Consider the following 14,514-nt stretch of genomic DNA (forward strand, 5'->3'; position numbering starts at 1 on the left):
GAGACACAGACAGAGAGAGACACAGACAGAGAGAGATACAGACAGAGAGAGACACAGACAGAGAGAGATACAGACACAGACAGAGAGAGATACAGACACAGAGAGAGAGAGACACAGACACAGAGAGACACAGACACAGAGAGAGAGAGACACAGAGAGAGAGAGACACAGACACAGACAGACACAGAGAGAGAGACACACAGAGAGAGAGACACACAGACACAGAGAGAGAGACACAAATCAAATCCGGCCTACTGCCCTATGTCGACATGTGTGCCGGATGCTGCAGCCTCATTTACTATATATACACACTATATCTTTTACAGAATTCACACTGGGGATCGGCCCTATAAATGTGCCCATCCAGGTTGTGAAAAAGCCTTCACCCAGCTCTCCAATCTGCAGGTATTTTCAGTTAAACTCATGCTCAGGTTCTAGTTTTGAAGCATTGATTCTGGGTTCTTTACCGCTGTGGTTGGCATAAAATGTCTCCTATAGTACAAGTTTCAACTTTGTCACAATTGGTTTTACAGTAGAGGAGCACATAACATATCAAATCCACAGTCAAAGACAACAATGCTATTCATTCCTCATATATTTCACACACATGCTATTATACCTGAATTATTGACAACCTTTGTAAATAATGTTATTTTTACTGTAGTATGTTTTAGATTTTGAACATTACATATTCAGCATGATTTTCCTCCATTTTGGTCAGATGATGGCCTGGTTTGACAGGAAGTGTTTTCCCACTCTGAATGTCTAGACAAATATAGTACCAGTCAAAAGTTTGGACACCTACTCATTCCAGGGTTTTTCTTTATTTTGACTATTTTATACATTGTAGAATAATAGTGAAGACATCAAAACTATGAAATAACACAAATGGAATCATGTAGTAACCAAAAAAGTGTTAAACAAATCAAAATAGATTTTATATTTATCATGGCTCAGGCTAAGACCCAGATGCAGACACAAGAGGCAGATAGTACTAGTCTCAGAACTTATTATAAACTCAGCAAAAAAAGAAACATCCCTTTTTCAGGACCCTGTCTTTCAAAGATGGTTTGTAAAAATCCAAATAACTTCACAGATCTTCATTGTAAAGGGTTTAAACACTGGTTCCCATGTTTGTTCAATGAACAGTTAATGAACATGCACCTGTGGAACGGTCGTTAAGACACAAACAGCTTACGGTAGGCAATTAAGGTCACAGTTATGAAAACTTAGGATACTAAAGAGGCCTTTCTACTGACTCTATAAAACACCCAAAGAAAGATGCCCAGCGTCCCTGCTCATCTGCGTGAACGTGCCTTAGGCATGCTGCAAGGAGGCATGAGGACTGCAGATGTGGCCAAGGCAATAAATTGCAATGTCCGTACTGTGAGATGCCTAAGACAGCGCTACAGTGAGACAGGAGGGACAGCTGATCGTCCTCGCAGTGGCAGACCACGTAACAACACCTGCACATAATCGGTACATCCGAACATCACACCTGCGGGACAGGATGGCAACAACAACTGCCCGAGTTACACCAGGAACGCAAAATCCCTCCATCAGTGCTCAGACTGTCCGCAATAGGCTGAGAGAGGCTGGACTGAGGGCTTGTAGGCCTATTGTAAGGCAGGTCCTCACCAGACATCACCGGCAACAATGTCACCTATCGGCACAAACCCACCGTCGCTGGACCAGACAGGACTGGCAAAAAGTACTCCTCACTGACGAGTCACGGTTTTGTCTCACCAGGGGTGATTCGGATTCGCGTTTATCGTCGAAGGAATGAGCGTTACACCGAGGCCTGAACTCTGGTGCGGGATCCATTTGGAGGTGGAGGGTCCGTCATGGTCACACCGCCCCATCGGACTGAGCTTGGTGCCATTGCAGGCAATCTGAATGCTGTGCGTTACAGGGAAGACATCCTCCTCCCTCATGTGGTACCCTTCCTGCAGGCTCATCCTGACATGACCCTCCAGCATGACAATGCCACCAGCCATACTGCTCGTTCTGTGCTTGATTTCCTGCAAGACAGGACTGTCAGTGTTCTGCCATGGTCAGCGAAGAGCCCGGATCTCAATCCCATTGAGCACGCCTGGGACCTGTTGGATCGGAGGGTGAGGGCTAGGGCCATTCCCCAAAGAAATGTCCGGGAACTTGCAGGTGTCTTGGTGGAAGAGTGGAGTAACATCTCACAGCAAGAACTGGCAAATCTGGTGCAGTCCATGTGGAGGAGATGCACTGCAGTATTTAATACAGCTGGTGGCCACACCAGATACTGACTGTTACTTTTGATTTTGACCACCCCCCTTTGTTCAGGGACACATTATTCCATTTCTGTTAGTCACATGTCGGTGGAACTTGTTCAGTTTATGACTCAGTTGTTGAATCTTGTTATGTTCATAAAAATATTTACACATATTAAGGTTGCTGAAATTAACACAGTTGACAGTGAGAGGACGTTTCTTTTTTTGCTGAGTTTAGTTCAAGGGGCAGGCAAAGGGTCGTAACCCAAATCAGAGTCAGGCAGGTACAGGACGGCGTGCAGGATCAGGGTCAGGACAGGCAGAAAGGTCAGAACTGGGAAGACTAAGAAAAACTAGAGCACAGGAAACACGGGAACACGCTGGTAGGACTTAACGGGACAAGATGAATTGGCAACAGACAAAACAGAAAATGCAGGTATAAATACACAAGTGATAATCAGGGGAGATGGGAGACATCTGGTGTGGCGTGGAGACAAGCACTAAGACAGGTGAAACGGATCAGGGTGTGACAATATTTGAGATTCTTCAAAGTAGCCATTCTTTGCCTTGATGACAGCTTTGCACACTCTTGGCATTCTCTCAACCAGCTTCATGAGGTAGTCACCTGGAATGCATTTAAATGAACAGGTATGCCTTGTTAAAAGTACATTTGTGGAATTCTTTCCTTAATGTGTTTGAGCCAATCAGTTGTGTTGTGACAAGGTAGGGGTGGTATGCAGAAGATAGCCCTATTTGGTAAAAGACCCAAGTCCATATTATAGCACTTTAAAGAAGCTAAAACCTAAAATATATTTTGATTTGTTCAACACTTTTTTGGTTACTACAAGATTACATGTTTTCTTTCATAGTTTTGATGTCTTCATTATTATTCTACAGTGTAAAAAATAAAAAAAAAACCTTGAATGAGTAGGTGTGTCCAAACCTTTGACTGGTACTGTAGGTCGGTGAATAATTGTATTAGGTAATCTCTGTGTCCGTCTCTTTCCCTGCCACAGTCTCACCAGAGACAACACAACAAAGACAAGCCCTACAAGTGTCCAAACTGCTACCGTGCCTACTCGGACTCAGCCTCATTGCAGATTCACTTGTCTGTGCATGCCATCAAAAACGCCAAGGCCTACTGCTGCAGCATGTGTGGCAGAGCCTACACCTCAGTGAGTAGGCTATAGTGCAGCATGAGCTGATGTTTTCGTGTGGGAAACCATGCAACGCTGTTTGCAATTGACCATTTTTTGTTTCCTCATTCTCAGGCAATAAGAACAAATGTCAGATCATCACTCAACAATGTCACTTTAGTGAAGCATGTAGACCTCTTTGTCTACTGAGCCTCGTGTTGACTGAACCCTTCTTTGTTTGTCTTCAGGAGACCTACCTTATGAAGCACATGTCTAAACACATGGTGGTGGAGCACCTGGTGAGCCATCACTCTCCACAGAGGACAGAGTCTCCCAATATCCCCATACGGATCTCCCTCATCTGAGCAATTCACCCTGACACCCTACCCCTGACCCTCATGGAGGAACCCCCTGTAAGGTCACCCCTCCACTTAAGCGTAATCAATCCTAGATATTGGCTTTTACTTGTTTGTTTTCCCTATGCGGGTTCCAAAAATGTTACAGGCTGTATTTGTACCTTATCAAAAGATGCCAGACTCTTTATTTATTTTTTGTATTTTGTCATCTGTGGTTGGGGAATGTTTTGGACATCCAAAAAGGATTTTACAGCACTTTCAGGCCTCATGGTGGAGTAAAAACCTTTTTGGCCTATGCTAAGACAATAAAAAGCATTGCTCCAGGCAGCTAAAAACATTTACCCTAGGTGTTATAAAGCATTACATGACCACTTTTTATATTGTTATTCTCCCTTTACTCTTTGCAAAAGTATATTTGCATTGGGAACTTTGTCTTCCTTTTAGTTAGGCCAAGAAGATGAATAGCTAAATTATTTATTCAAGCAATTTTTTGTACCACTCCTAATGTCAATGTTTGCATCATTTTGTTACTTAAAAAGAAAATATTCTCAAGTAAGCTTTATCACATTTAAGTATGTCTTTTAGACAACAATGCACACAAAATACTTTCCAATTGGAGGGTCAATACCTATGTTTTATTGTTGTATTTTTCATCTTGTTATTGTCCATAGTATTAAAAAGGAAACTGTTCAAGGCTATCCTGAAGAGCACGAAAATATATATTTTGAATCTGATGCTGGTATTTGTAGAAACTTAAATGTTTTGGTTTGCTGAATTGATAAGCACTGCCATGTATTGAAGAAATGAAACGGTCCATTATGGAACTGACATACAGTGCATTCGGAAAGTATTCAGACCCCTTCTCCACATTTTGTTACGTTACAGCCATTTCTAAAATTGATTCAATAAAATCTACACACAATACCCCATAATGACAAAGCGGGAAAAGGCTTTTAGAAATTTTAGCAACTGTATTACAAATAATAATTATTCAGACCCTTTGCTATGAGACTCGAAATTGAGCTCAGGTGCATCCTGTTTCCATTGATCATCCTTGATGTTTCTACAACTTGGAGTACACCTGTGGTAAATTCAATTGATTGGACATGATTTGGAAAGGCACACACCTGTCTATATAAAGGTCCAACAGTTGATAGTGCATGTCAGAGCAAAAACCAAGCCATGAGGTCGAAGGAATTGTCCGTAGAGCGCCGAGACAGAATTGTGTCGGGGCACAGATCTGGGAAAGAGTACCAAAAAATGTCTGCAGCATTGAAGATCCCTAGAACACAGTGACCTCCATTGTTAAATGGAAGGTGTTTGGAACCACCAAGACTCTTCCTAGAGCTGGCTGCCCGGCCAAACTGAGCAATCGGGGATAAGGGTCTTGTTCAGGGAGGTGACCAAGAACCCGATGGTCACTGACACAGCTCCAGACTTCCTCTGTGGAAATGGGAGAACCTTCCAGAATGACAACCATCTCTGCAGCACTCCACCAATCAGGCCTTTATGGTAGAGTTGCCAGACAGAAGCCACTCCTCAGTAAAAGGCACATGACAGCCCGCTTAGAGTTAGACTCAGACCATGAGAAACAAGATTCCTCTGGTCTAATGAAACCAAGATTTAACTATTTGTCCTGAATGCCAAGCGTCACGTATCTAGGTAACCTACAGTGAAGCATGGTGGTGGCAGCATCATGCTGTGGGGATGTTTTTCAGTGGCACAGATTGGGAGACTAGTCAGGATCAAGGGAAAGATGAACAGAGCAAAGTACAGAAACATCCTTGATGAAAACCTGCTGGGGGGGGGGCGATCAAGTGATCATTTTTTACATTTATTTTGCAGCTATGTCCTGCAGGATATTATATGCTCTTTAATGTATACATAGAAAATGAGTAAATTCCTGTTTTGGGTGTCCACATGAAATATGTGTAGATATCTTTATGTATAGAAATACCTCCTTGTCTCTTGTAATCCTTTTGCTCTCATGTCTAAATATTAATGATTAACATTTTGTTATTTGTAAAATGCATTTAGGCCTTAACTTTATTGTAATTGTATCATCACATTGTATTTGTCCCATATTGATGCTTCTCTTATGCATTTTGATTTTATAGCATGGAATAATATACTGTAAACTATATTAACCGTTAACCCCTTTTCTATAGTAAATTATTATAAAGGTCTGGCTATTATTACAACAATAACACAAATCCTTTGTCCTGCACTGTGGTACCATATACAAGGTTATATTGGCTGAATTACACGCAGTCAAGACTAAGAGAGAATGGACTTTGTAAGAATTAGCAAAAAGTACAATTCTAAAAATGTTTTGGATTATTTTTATTGGCCAATATGTTCTTACATAATAATCAAATCAAATTTATTTATATAGTCCTTCATACATCAGCTGATATCTCAAAGGGCTGTACAGAAACCCAGTCTAAAACCCCAAACAGCAAGCAATGCAGGTGTAGAAGCATGTATAAATTATGTAATGTATAATTTTATGTATAAATTAAACTTCAAAACCTGTAGAGGCGCTTATTATCAACTGTTGTTTTTTGGCAAACATTTATTTAAAATAGGCCTATGATGCTAGAGATACCATACTTTTCAGTTACCTGTGGAAAGTTTTAACTGCAGTAAGGTCTGGTCACCTCATACACCTGCATGAAAATATTCCCAAATGCCTTTTCATGCCCCAAACGGACTGGTATAAGACCATTGTATTACCTTTGGATGACATTAAGCATTCGAAATTGGTCTATGATACACACCTGGTGATGTTCACCACTGCGCTTTGGTCTTTTTATATCTCACAAGCAGGTTTTGCATGTTGCTGTTAATTTTCCTTTTGTTCTTTGTATATGGCGTCATAATCTCAAAAGCCATCTCGCAAATCAACGTTTATTGTCTTGTCTTGTCCTGGAGGCAGAACTGAGCGCTTTCCACTTTAGATAGGCCAGCTGCAAAGTAAAAAATGGCTATATTTAAATGTTCATGAAAACAAAATAGCTTTTAGTTTTTTAAATTTAATATTAGGGTTAGCATCGTGGTTAAGTTTAAAATCAGATTTTTTGACTTTGTGGCTGTGTCGGCAAGTGACCACTCTGCAGAGCTGCCCCCAGAACAAGATTAATTATGAAAAACGCTAACCAGTAAAATGAGTTCACGACAAACCGACGCATGATCAGATGGTGTCAACAAAACAAAGGAGATGATCGTGGACTTCAGGAAACAGCAGAGGGAGCACCCCCCTATCCACATCGACGGGACAGTAGTGGAGAGGGTAGTAAGTTTTAAGTTCCTCGGCGTACACATCACGGACAAACTGAATTGGTCCACCCACACAGACAGCGTGGTGAAGAAGGCGCAGCAGCCTCAGGAGGCTGAAGAAATTTGGTTTGTCACCAAAAGCACTCACAAACATCTACAGATGCACAATCGGGAGCATCCTGTCGGGCTGTATCACCGCCTGGTACGGCAACTGCTCCGTCCACAGCCGTAAGGCTCTCCAGAGGGTAGTGAGGTCTGCACAACGCATCACTGGGGGCAAACTACCTACCCCCCAGGACACCTACACCACCCGATGTCACAGGAAGGCCAAAAAGATCATCAAGGACAACAACCACCGAGCCACTGCCTGTTCACCCTGCTATCACCCAGAAGGCGAGGTCAGTACAGGTGCATCAAAGCTGGGACCGAGAGACTGAAAAACAGCTTCTATCTCAAGGCCATCAGACTGTTAAACAGCCACCACTAACATCGAGTGGCTGCTGCCAACATACTGACTCAACTCCAGCTCACTTTAATAATGGGAATTGATGGAAATTGATCAAAAATGTATCACTAGCCACTTTAAACAATGCCACTTAATATAATGTATATGTTTATACTGTACTCCATATCATCTACTGCATCTTGCCATCTTAATGTAATACATGTATCACTAGCCACTTTAAACTATGCACTTTTATGTTTACATACCCTACATTACTCATCTCATATGTATATGTTTATACTGTACTCTATATCATCTACTGCATCTTGCCATCTTTATGTAATACATGTATCACTAGCCACTTTAAACTATGCACTTTTATGTTTACATACCCTACATTACTCATCTCATATGTATATGTATACACTGTACTCTATATCATCTACTGCATCTTGCCATCTTTATGTAATACATGTATCACTAGCTACTTTAAACTATGCACTTTTATGTTTACATACCCTACATTACTCATCTCATATGTATATGTATATACTGTACTCTATATCATCTACTGCATCTTGCCATCTTTATGTAATACATGTATCACTAGCCACTTTAAACTATACCACTTTATGTTTATATACCCTACATTACTCATCTCATATGTATATACTGTACTCGATACCATCTACTGCATCTTGCCTATGCCGTTCTGTACCATCACTCATTCATATATCTTTATGTACATATTCTTTATCCCTTTACACTTGTGTGTGTATAAGGTAGTAGTTGTGGAATTCTTAGGTTAGATTACTCGTTGGTTATTACTGCATTGTCGGAACTAGAAGCACAAGCATTTCGCTACACTCGCATTAACATCTGCTAACCATGTGTATGTGACAAATCAAATTTGATTTGATGTTGGGTTGATTCTCTCCTTCCATGTTTTGGGTGTAAATAATTCCCTCCTTGCAAAATACAGGAAACTACTTCTGTTGAGATTAAGTGTTTTATAGACGCGTCAACCAGCTAGGTGTTCTAACAAGCAAAGCAGGTAGGCGACAACATTTCCACCTACACATGATGACATTGTTGCTGTTTTGAATTTGTGTAAACGCTGTCTAATTTATATGTTCATGATATTAGTGCCTTAAAGACAGTTTGCAGTCCATTGCATTTGATTTAATATTACCCTACTGTATTTAGGCTACTTTAGAATCACAGACGTATGATAATTGAATGGCCTAAATGTAATTATCTTTATGATGAGCTGTACATCATTGTCAGAATAACATCAGTTTGGTATTCACCTTAACAATGTACATTTAATTCCCTAAGCATATTCATTTCACTCAGTTTCACCATCTGAAACAGACTTCGTAAAAAAAGTTGCAGGCACGCAAGTAAATGCAGCCATCATGGTAATTAAATTAATACAACCCACAAATATCCCAAAACAACTTAAATCCCAAAATACTTATATCACCACTATATTTTTGCAAGTTATAGGCAGGCGTATGCAACGTGCATACAAAATAGTTCACACACACAACGTTCTCAAAGGTACTCAGAATTGTCATCAACAGATACAGTCAAACAAAATGAAGGATCCCAAAACAAATTCCCCAAAAGCCCCAATGGGTCTACTCTATGCAACAACTTCCTTTCAACCAGCTTCTGTGATGATGCAATGTCATCAATGTTAATACACTCATTTTAACATCAAGGAAATTACCAGTTATTTATATTTATTTGTTTTTACTTCATTTTGGGGTATTCAAAAAGAAAAGAAAAAACACCTTGACTGGAACTATGCTAATCCAAACTCATATATTAGGCCTTAATGTTAACAAACATGTTTCATGAGGTTTATTTTATTATTATTACTCCTCTGTTCCTCAGGTGATGTGGAGGTTAACCCAGGCCCCGTGTGTCCCCAGGCGCTCTCATTTGTTGATTTCTGTAACCGTAAAAGCCTTAGTTTCATGCATATTAACATCAGAAGCCTCCTCCCTAAGTTTGTTTTACTCACTGCTTTAGCACATTCCACCAACCCTGATGTCCTTGCCGTGTCTAATCCTGGCTTAAGAAGGCTACCAAAAATTCAAAGATTTCCATCCCCAACTACAACATTTTCCATCAAGATAGAACTGCCAAAGTGGGAGGAGTTGCAATCTACTGCATAGATAGCCTGCAAAGTTCTGTCATAATTACCAGGTCTATGCCCAAACAGTTATAGCTTTTAATTTAAAAAAATGAATGTTATAGACCCCCCTCAGCTCCCAGCTGTGCCCTGGACACCATATGTAAATTGATTGCCCCCCATCTATCTTCAGAATTCGTTCTGTTAGGTGACCTAAACTGTAATATGCTTAACACCCCGGCAGTCCTACAATCTAAGCTAGATGCCCTCGATCTCACAAAAATGATCAATGAACCCACCAGGTACAACCCTAAATCCGTAAACATGGGCACCCTCATAGATATTATTCTGACCATCTTGCCCTCCAAATACACCTCTGCTGTTTTCAGTCAGGATCCCAGCGATCACTGCCTCATTGCCTGCATCCGTTATGGGTCCGAGGTCAAACGACCACCCCTCATCACTGTCAAACAGTCCCTAAAACACCTCTGCGAGCAGGCCTTTCTAATCGACCTGGCCGGGTATCCTGGAAGGATATTGACCTCATCCCATCAGTAGAGGATGCCTTGTCGTTCTTTAAAAGTAATTTCCTCACCATCTTAAATAAGCATGCCCTTTTAAAAAAATGTAGAACAGATATAGCCCTTGGTTCACTCCAGACCTGACTGCCCTCGACCAGCACAAAAACATCCTGTGGCGGACTGCACTAGCATCGAATAGTCCCCGTGATATGCAACTTTTCAAGGAAGTCAGGAACACAGTCAGTGAGGAAAGCAAAGGCTAGCTTTTTCAAACAGAAATTTGCATCCTGTAGCTCTAACTCCAAAAAGTGTTGGGACACTGTAAAGTCCATGGAGAATAAGAGCACCTCCTCCCAGCTGCCCACTGCACTGAGGCTAGGAAACACTGTCACCACCGATAAATCCACAATAATAGAGAATTTCAAAAAGCATTTCTATGGCTGGCCATGCTTTTCTCCTGGCTACCCCAACCCCGGCCAACAGCTCCGCACCCCCAGCAGCTACTTGCCCAAGCCTCCCCAGCTTCTCCTTCACCCAAATCCAGATAGCAGATGTTCTGAAAAAGCTGCAAAACCTGGACCCGTACAAATCAGCTGGGCTAGACAATCTGGACCCTCTCTAAAATTATCCACCGCCACTGTTGCAACCCCTATTACCAGTCGGTTCAACCTCTCTTTTGTATCGTCTGAGATCCCTAAACATTGGAAAGCTGCCGCGGTCATCCCCCTCTTCAAAGAGGGTGACAATAGACCCAAACTGTTATAGACCTATATCCAGCCGGCCCTGCCTTTCTAAAGTTTGAGAGCCAAGTTAACAAACAGATCACTGACCATTTCGAATCCCACCATACCTCCTCCGCTGTGCAATCCGGTTTCCGAGCTGGTCACGGGTGCACCTCAGCCACGCTCAAGGTACTAAACGATATCATAACCGCCATCAATAAAAGACAGTACTCTGCAGCCGTCTTCATTGACCTGGCCAAGGCTTTCGACTCTGTCAATCACCATATTCTTATCGGTAGACTCAACAGCCTTGGTTTCTCAAATGACTGCCTCGACTGGTTCACCAACTACTTCTCAGATAGAGTTCAGTGTGTCAAATCGGAGGTCCTGTTGTCCGAACCTCTGGCAGTCTCTATGGGGGTACCACAGGGTTCAATTCTCAGGCCGACTATTTTCTCTGTATATATCAACGATGTCACTCTTGCTGCGGGTGATTCCCTGATCCACCTCTATGTGAACGCTGCGTGTAACAAATCTGGTATCAGGATAAATAAAAAGCAAGGTCTGCTAAATTTCTTTAATTATGTTTAATTAACGCAAACAATAAATGGCAAATACAATTTTCGTATATACGGGTTCGCTGTATCTCCACGCAGGGTAGAACAGGGAACTGACTGAAATAGTACAGACATCTTCTTTTATACTGTGTCAGTGGTAGTTCCAACTTTAGAGTTGGCCTGTCACAGTAGAGGCTTAGCGTGGTTTAAACTTGCTAGCCTATCGGTGGTGCCCAGACACAGCACTCAGGATTCAAATGTCCGGAATGGTGTTTGTGAAGATTGAGCTGATTTGTTGGTTTCTACACATTCCTCAGTTCCTGTTTTCTTGTTATTCAGCATTTTTCCATCTTGTCTCAACCTTGTGGTTTGCACAGTCGACACCCTAGATCAACAACAACTGTTCTGCAGTCACGCTATGTTTTGTGATTAACATGTCCTACTTCTATAAGGCATATATTTATGTTAAAAGAGAACAAAATCATCCTTCACATCTACGCAGACGACACCATTCTGTATACATCTGGCCCTTCTTTGGACATTGTGTTAACAAACCTCCAAACGAGCTTCAATGCCATACAACACTCCGTGGCCTCCAACTGCTCTTAAACGCTAGTAAAACTGAATGCATGCTTTCCAACCGATCACTGCCCGCACCCGCCTGCCCGACTAGCATCACTACTCTGGACGGTTCTGATTTATAATATGTGGACAACTACAAATATCGAGGTGTTTGGCTAGACTGTAAACTCTCCTTCCAGACTCATATTAAACATCTCCAATCCAAAATGAAATCTAGAATCGGCTTCCTATTTCGCAACAAAGCCTCCTTCACTCAAGTTGCCAAACATACCCTCGTAAAACTGACTATCCTACCGATCCTCGACTTCAGCGATGTCATTTACCTCCAACACTCTACTCAGCAAATTGGATGCAGTCTATCACAGTGCCATCCGTTTTGTCACCAAAGCCCCATATACCACCCACCACTGCGACCTGTATGCTCTAGTCGGTTGGCCCTCGCTACATATTTGTCGCCAGATCCACGCTCCAGGTCATCTATAAGTCTTTGCTAGGAAAAGCTCATGTAACGTTCAAAGAGTGAATGCGTGTGGAGTCAGGCGCAGAGAGCAAAGGATACGGGGAAAAACACGCTTTAAATGTCCAACCAAAAAAGGTACAAAGGGTAACGCCAAACATAGGCGTAATAAACTCCACTTAAGTACACTCTGGTAAATAATCCGGACAGCGAAAAACCCAACCAACATCTCTAACCATACAGAAAACAAGCCCGCACAAACATAAGCGGGCTAAACAAACTTAAATAACACCACCCTGACAACCCAACAATGAACAGGTGAAAACAATTAGATAAAACCAAAGGAAAAAAGGATCGGTGGCAGCTAGTAGGCCGGTGACGACGACCGCCACCCGAACGGGAAGGGGAGCCACCTTCGGTAATATTCGTGACAGCTCAGCCTTATCTCAGCTCACTGGTCACCATAACATCACCCACCTTAGCACGCACTCCAGCAGGTATATCTTACTGGTCATCCCCAAAGCCAACACCTCGTTTGGCCACCTTTCCTTCCAGTTCTTTGCTGCCAATGACTTGAATGAATTGCAAAAATTGCTGAAGTTGGAGACTTCTATCTCCCTCACTAACTTTGAGCATCAGCTATCTGAGCAGCTTACCGATCGCTGCAGCTGTACATAGCCCATCTGTAAATAGCACACCCAACTACCTACCTCATCCCCATATTGTTTTTATTTACTTTTTTTCTCTTTTGCACACCAGTATTTCTACTTGCACATCATCACCTGCACATTATCACTCCAGTGTTCATTTCCTAAATTGTAATTACTTCGCTACTTTGCCTATTTATTGCCTTACCTCCTCATGCCATTTGCACACACTGTATATAGACTTTTTCTATTGTGTTATTGACTGTACGTTTGTTTATTCCACGGGATAACTCTGTGTTGTATGTGTCGAACTGCTTTGCTTTATCTTGGCCAGGTCGCAGTTGTAAATGAGAACTTGTTCTCAACTGGCCGTCCTGGTTAAATAAAGGTGAAATAAAAATAAATAAAATAAAAAATATATATTTTTTTTAAATAAAAATGAAAAAGCACCTTGACTGGAACCATGCTAATCTAGACTCATATATTATGCCAAAATGTTAACAAACATGTTTCATGAAGTTTCTTTTACATATATATTTTTAAATAACGTCCCTCTCATAACCCATTAACTAATAACATTGATGACAATAAATTAAAGGTTCACAATGTTGGGGTTAATGATTTCATTGTCAGAAAATACTTGAAAAGAGAATGAAAAACATCTTGGTCTTTTATGATGTGTTTTCAGGTGAAAATTGAACTATAGGCCTTACAGTGTTTGCATTGACTTCCTATCGCACCTTTTGACGTAATGTTTTTGTCTATTATCCCACAGAGTATTGTACAAGGCAAAGCGTGTATTAACATGTGCAGGATGTGCCTCTGTGCTGCTCTTCATAGTCTACTTCATACCTACATCAATAAGGTGTGTATTTTCCAAATGAAAGCACCATGATTCAATGTTTCAGAGAGGTGGGTTAAATGTGAGACACATTTCAGTTGAATCATTCAGTTCCCCTATGCAAATTGTTAGCTTTGTGTTGTGCAGCATAAGTTTAGGGAGAAGGACCATAGGGCTGTTCTAAATGAATTCAGTCACTGGAAACTATCCATACATTTAACATAGAAACAGAAAGAGTTGTGTAAGTTGACCCAGCATGTTGTTGTGTTGTAGGTACTTTGAGGGCTTAATCCCCATGAACCGATGTCATCTAGCCCCTGGAGAGAAGCTGAAGCTGGGGAATAGTATAGATGCTTCCCTAGACCTTTGGTAGGACATTTTGTTTTGATATTAATCATGATCAAAGCATGCCATTACTTTTATTTATATTGTGTTGGAGTCTGACAATGAAATCTAAAGATTGTTTTAATGGCTTTTTTATTGGTAAAAGTATGGGGCTAAGCTCACCGCAGTTCTTCACCACAAATACTTCCTTCTATGAGGTTCCATAGAGCATGATAGAGGTCTCTAGTGACCAAAATGCCA

General features: G+C 41.4%; 1 protein-coding gene and 1 long non-coding RNA gene across 4 annotated transcripts in view; both read left to right on the forward strand.

Moving 5' to 3' along the window:
* Positions 1 to 6,289, forward strand: part of LOC129851160 (zinc finger protein 362-like) — a 23,035-nt gene extending 16,746 nt beyond the window's left edge. For all 3 annotated transcript variants that reach the window (XM_055917505.1, XM_055917503.1, XM_055917504.1), the window contains 3 exons: positions 327 to 405; positions 3,260 to 3,418; positions 3,628 to 6,289. In XM_055917505.1, coding sequence (XP_055773480.1) covers positions 327 to 405; positions 3,260 to 3,418; positions 3,628 to 3,744 — 355 coding nt within the window. In that variant the 3' untranslated portion in view covers positions 3,745 to 6,289. The remainder of the gene's footprint in view (positions 1 to 326; positions 406 to 3,259; positions 3,419 to 3,627) is intronic.
* A 1,052-nt stretch (positions 6,290 to 7,341) lies between these two features.
* On the forward strand, positions 7,342 to 14,294 carry LOC129834812 (uncharacterized). Its single transcript, XR_008756301.1, has 3 exons — positions 7,342 to 8,513; positions 13,864 to 13,953; positions 14,203 to 14,294. It is a non-coding gene; the product is annotated as an uncharacterized LOC129834812 (long non-coding RNA).
* Positions 14,295 to 14,514: the final 220 nt, after the last annotated feature.

Source organism: Salvelinus fontinalis, chromosome 3 (assembly GCF_029448725.1).
Source record: "Salvelinus fontinalis isolate EN_2023a chromosome 3, ASM2944872v1, whole genome shotgun sequence".
Taxonomy (NCBI): domain Eukaryota; kingdom Metazoa; phylum Chordata; class Actinopteri; order Salmoniformes; family Salmonidae; genus Salvelinus; species Salvelinus fontinalis.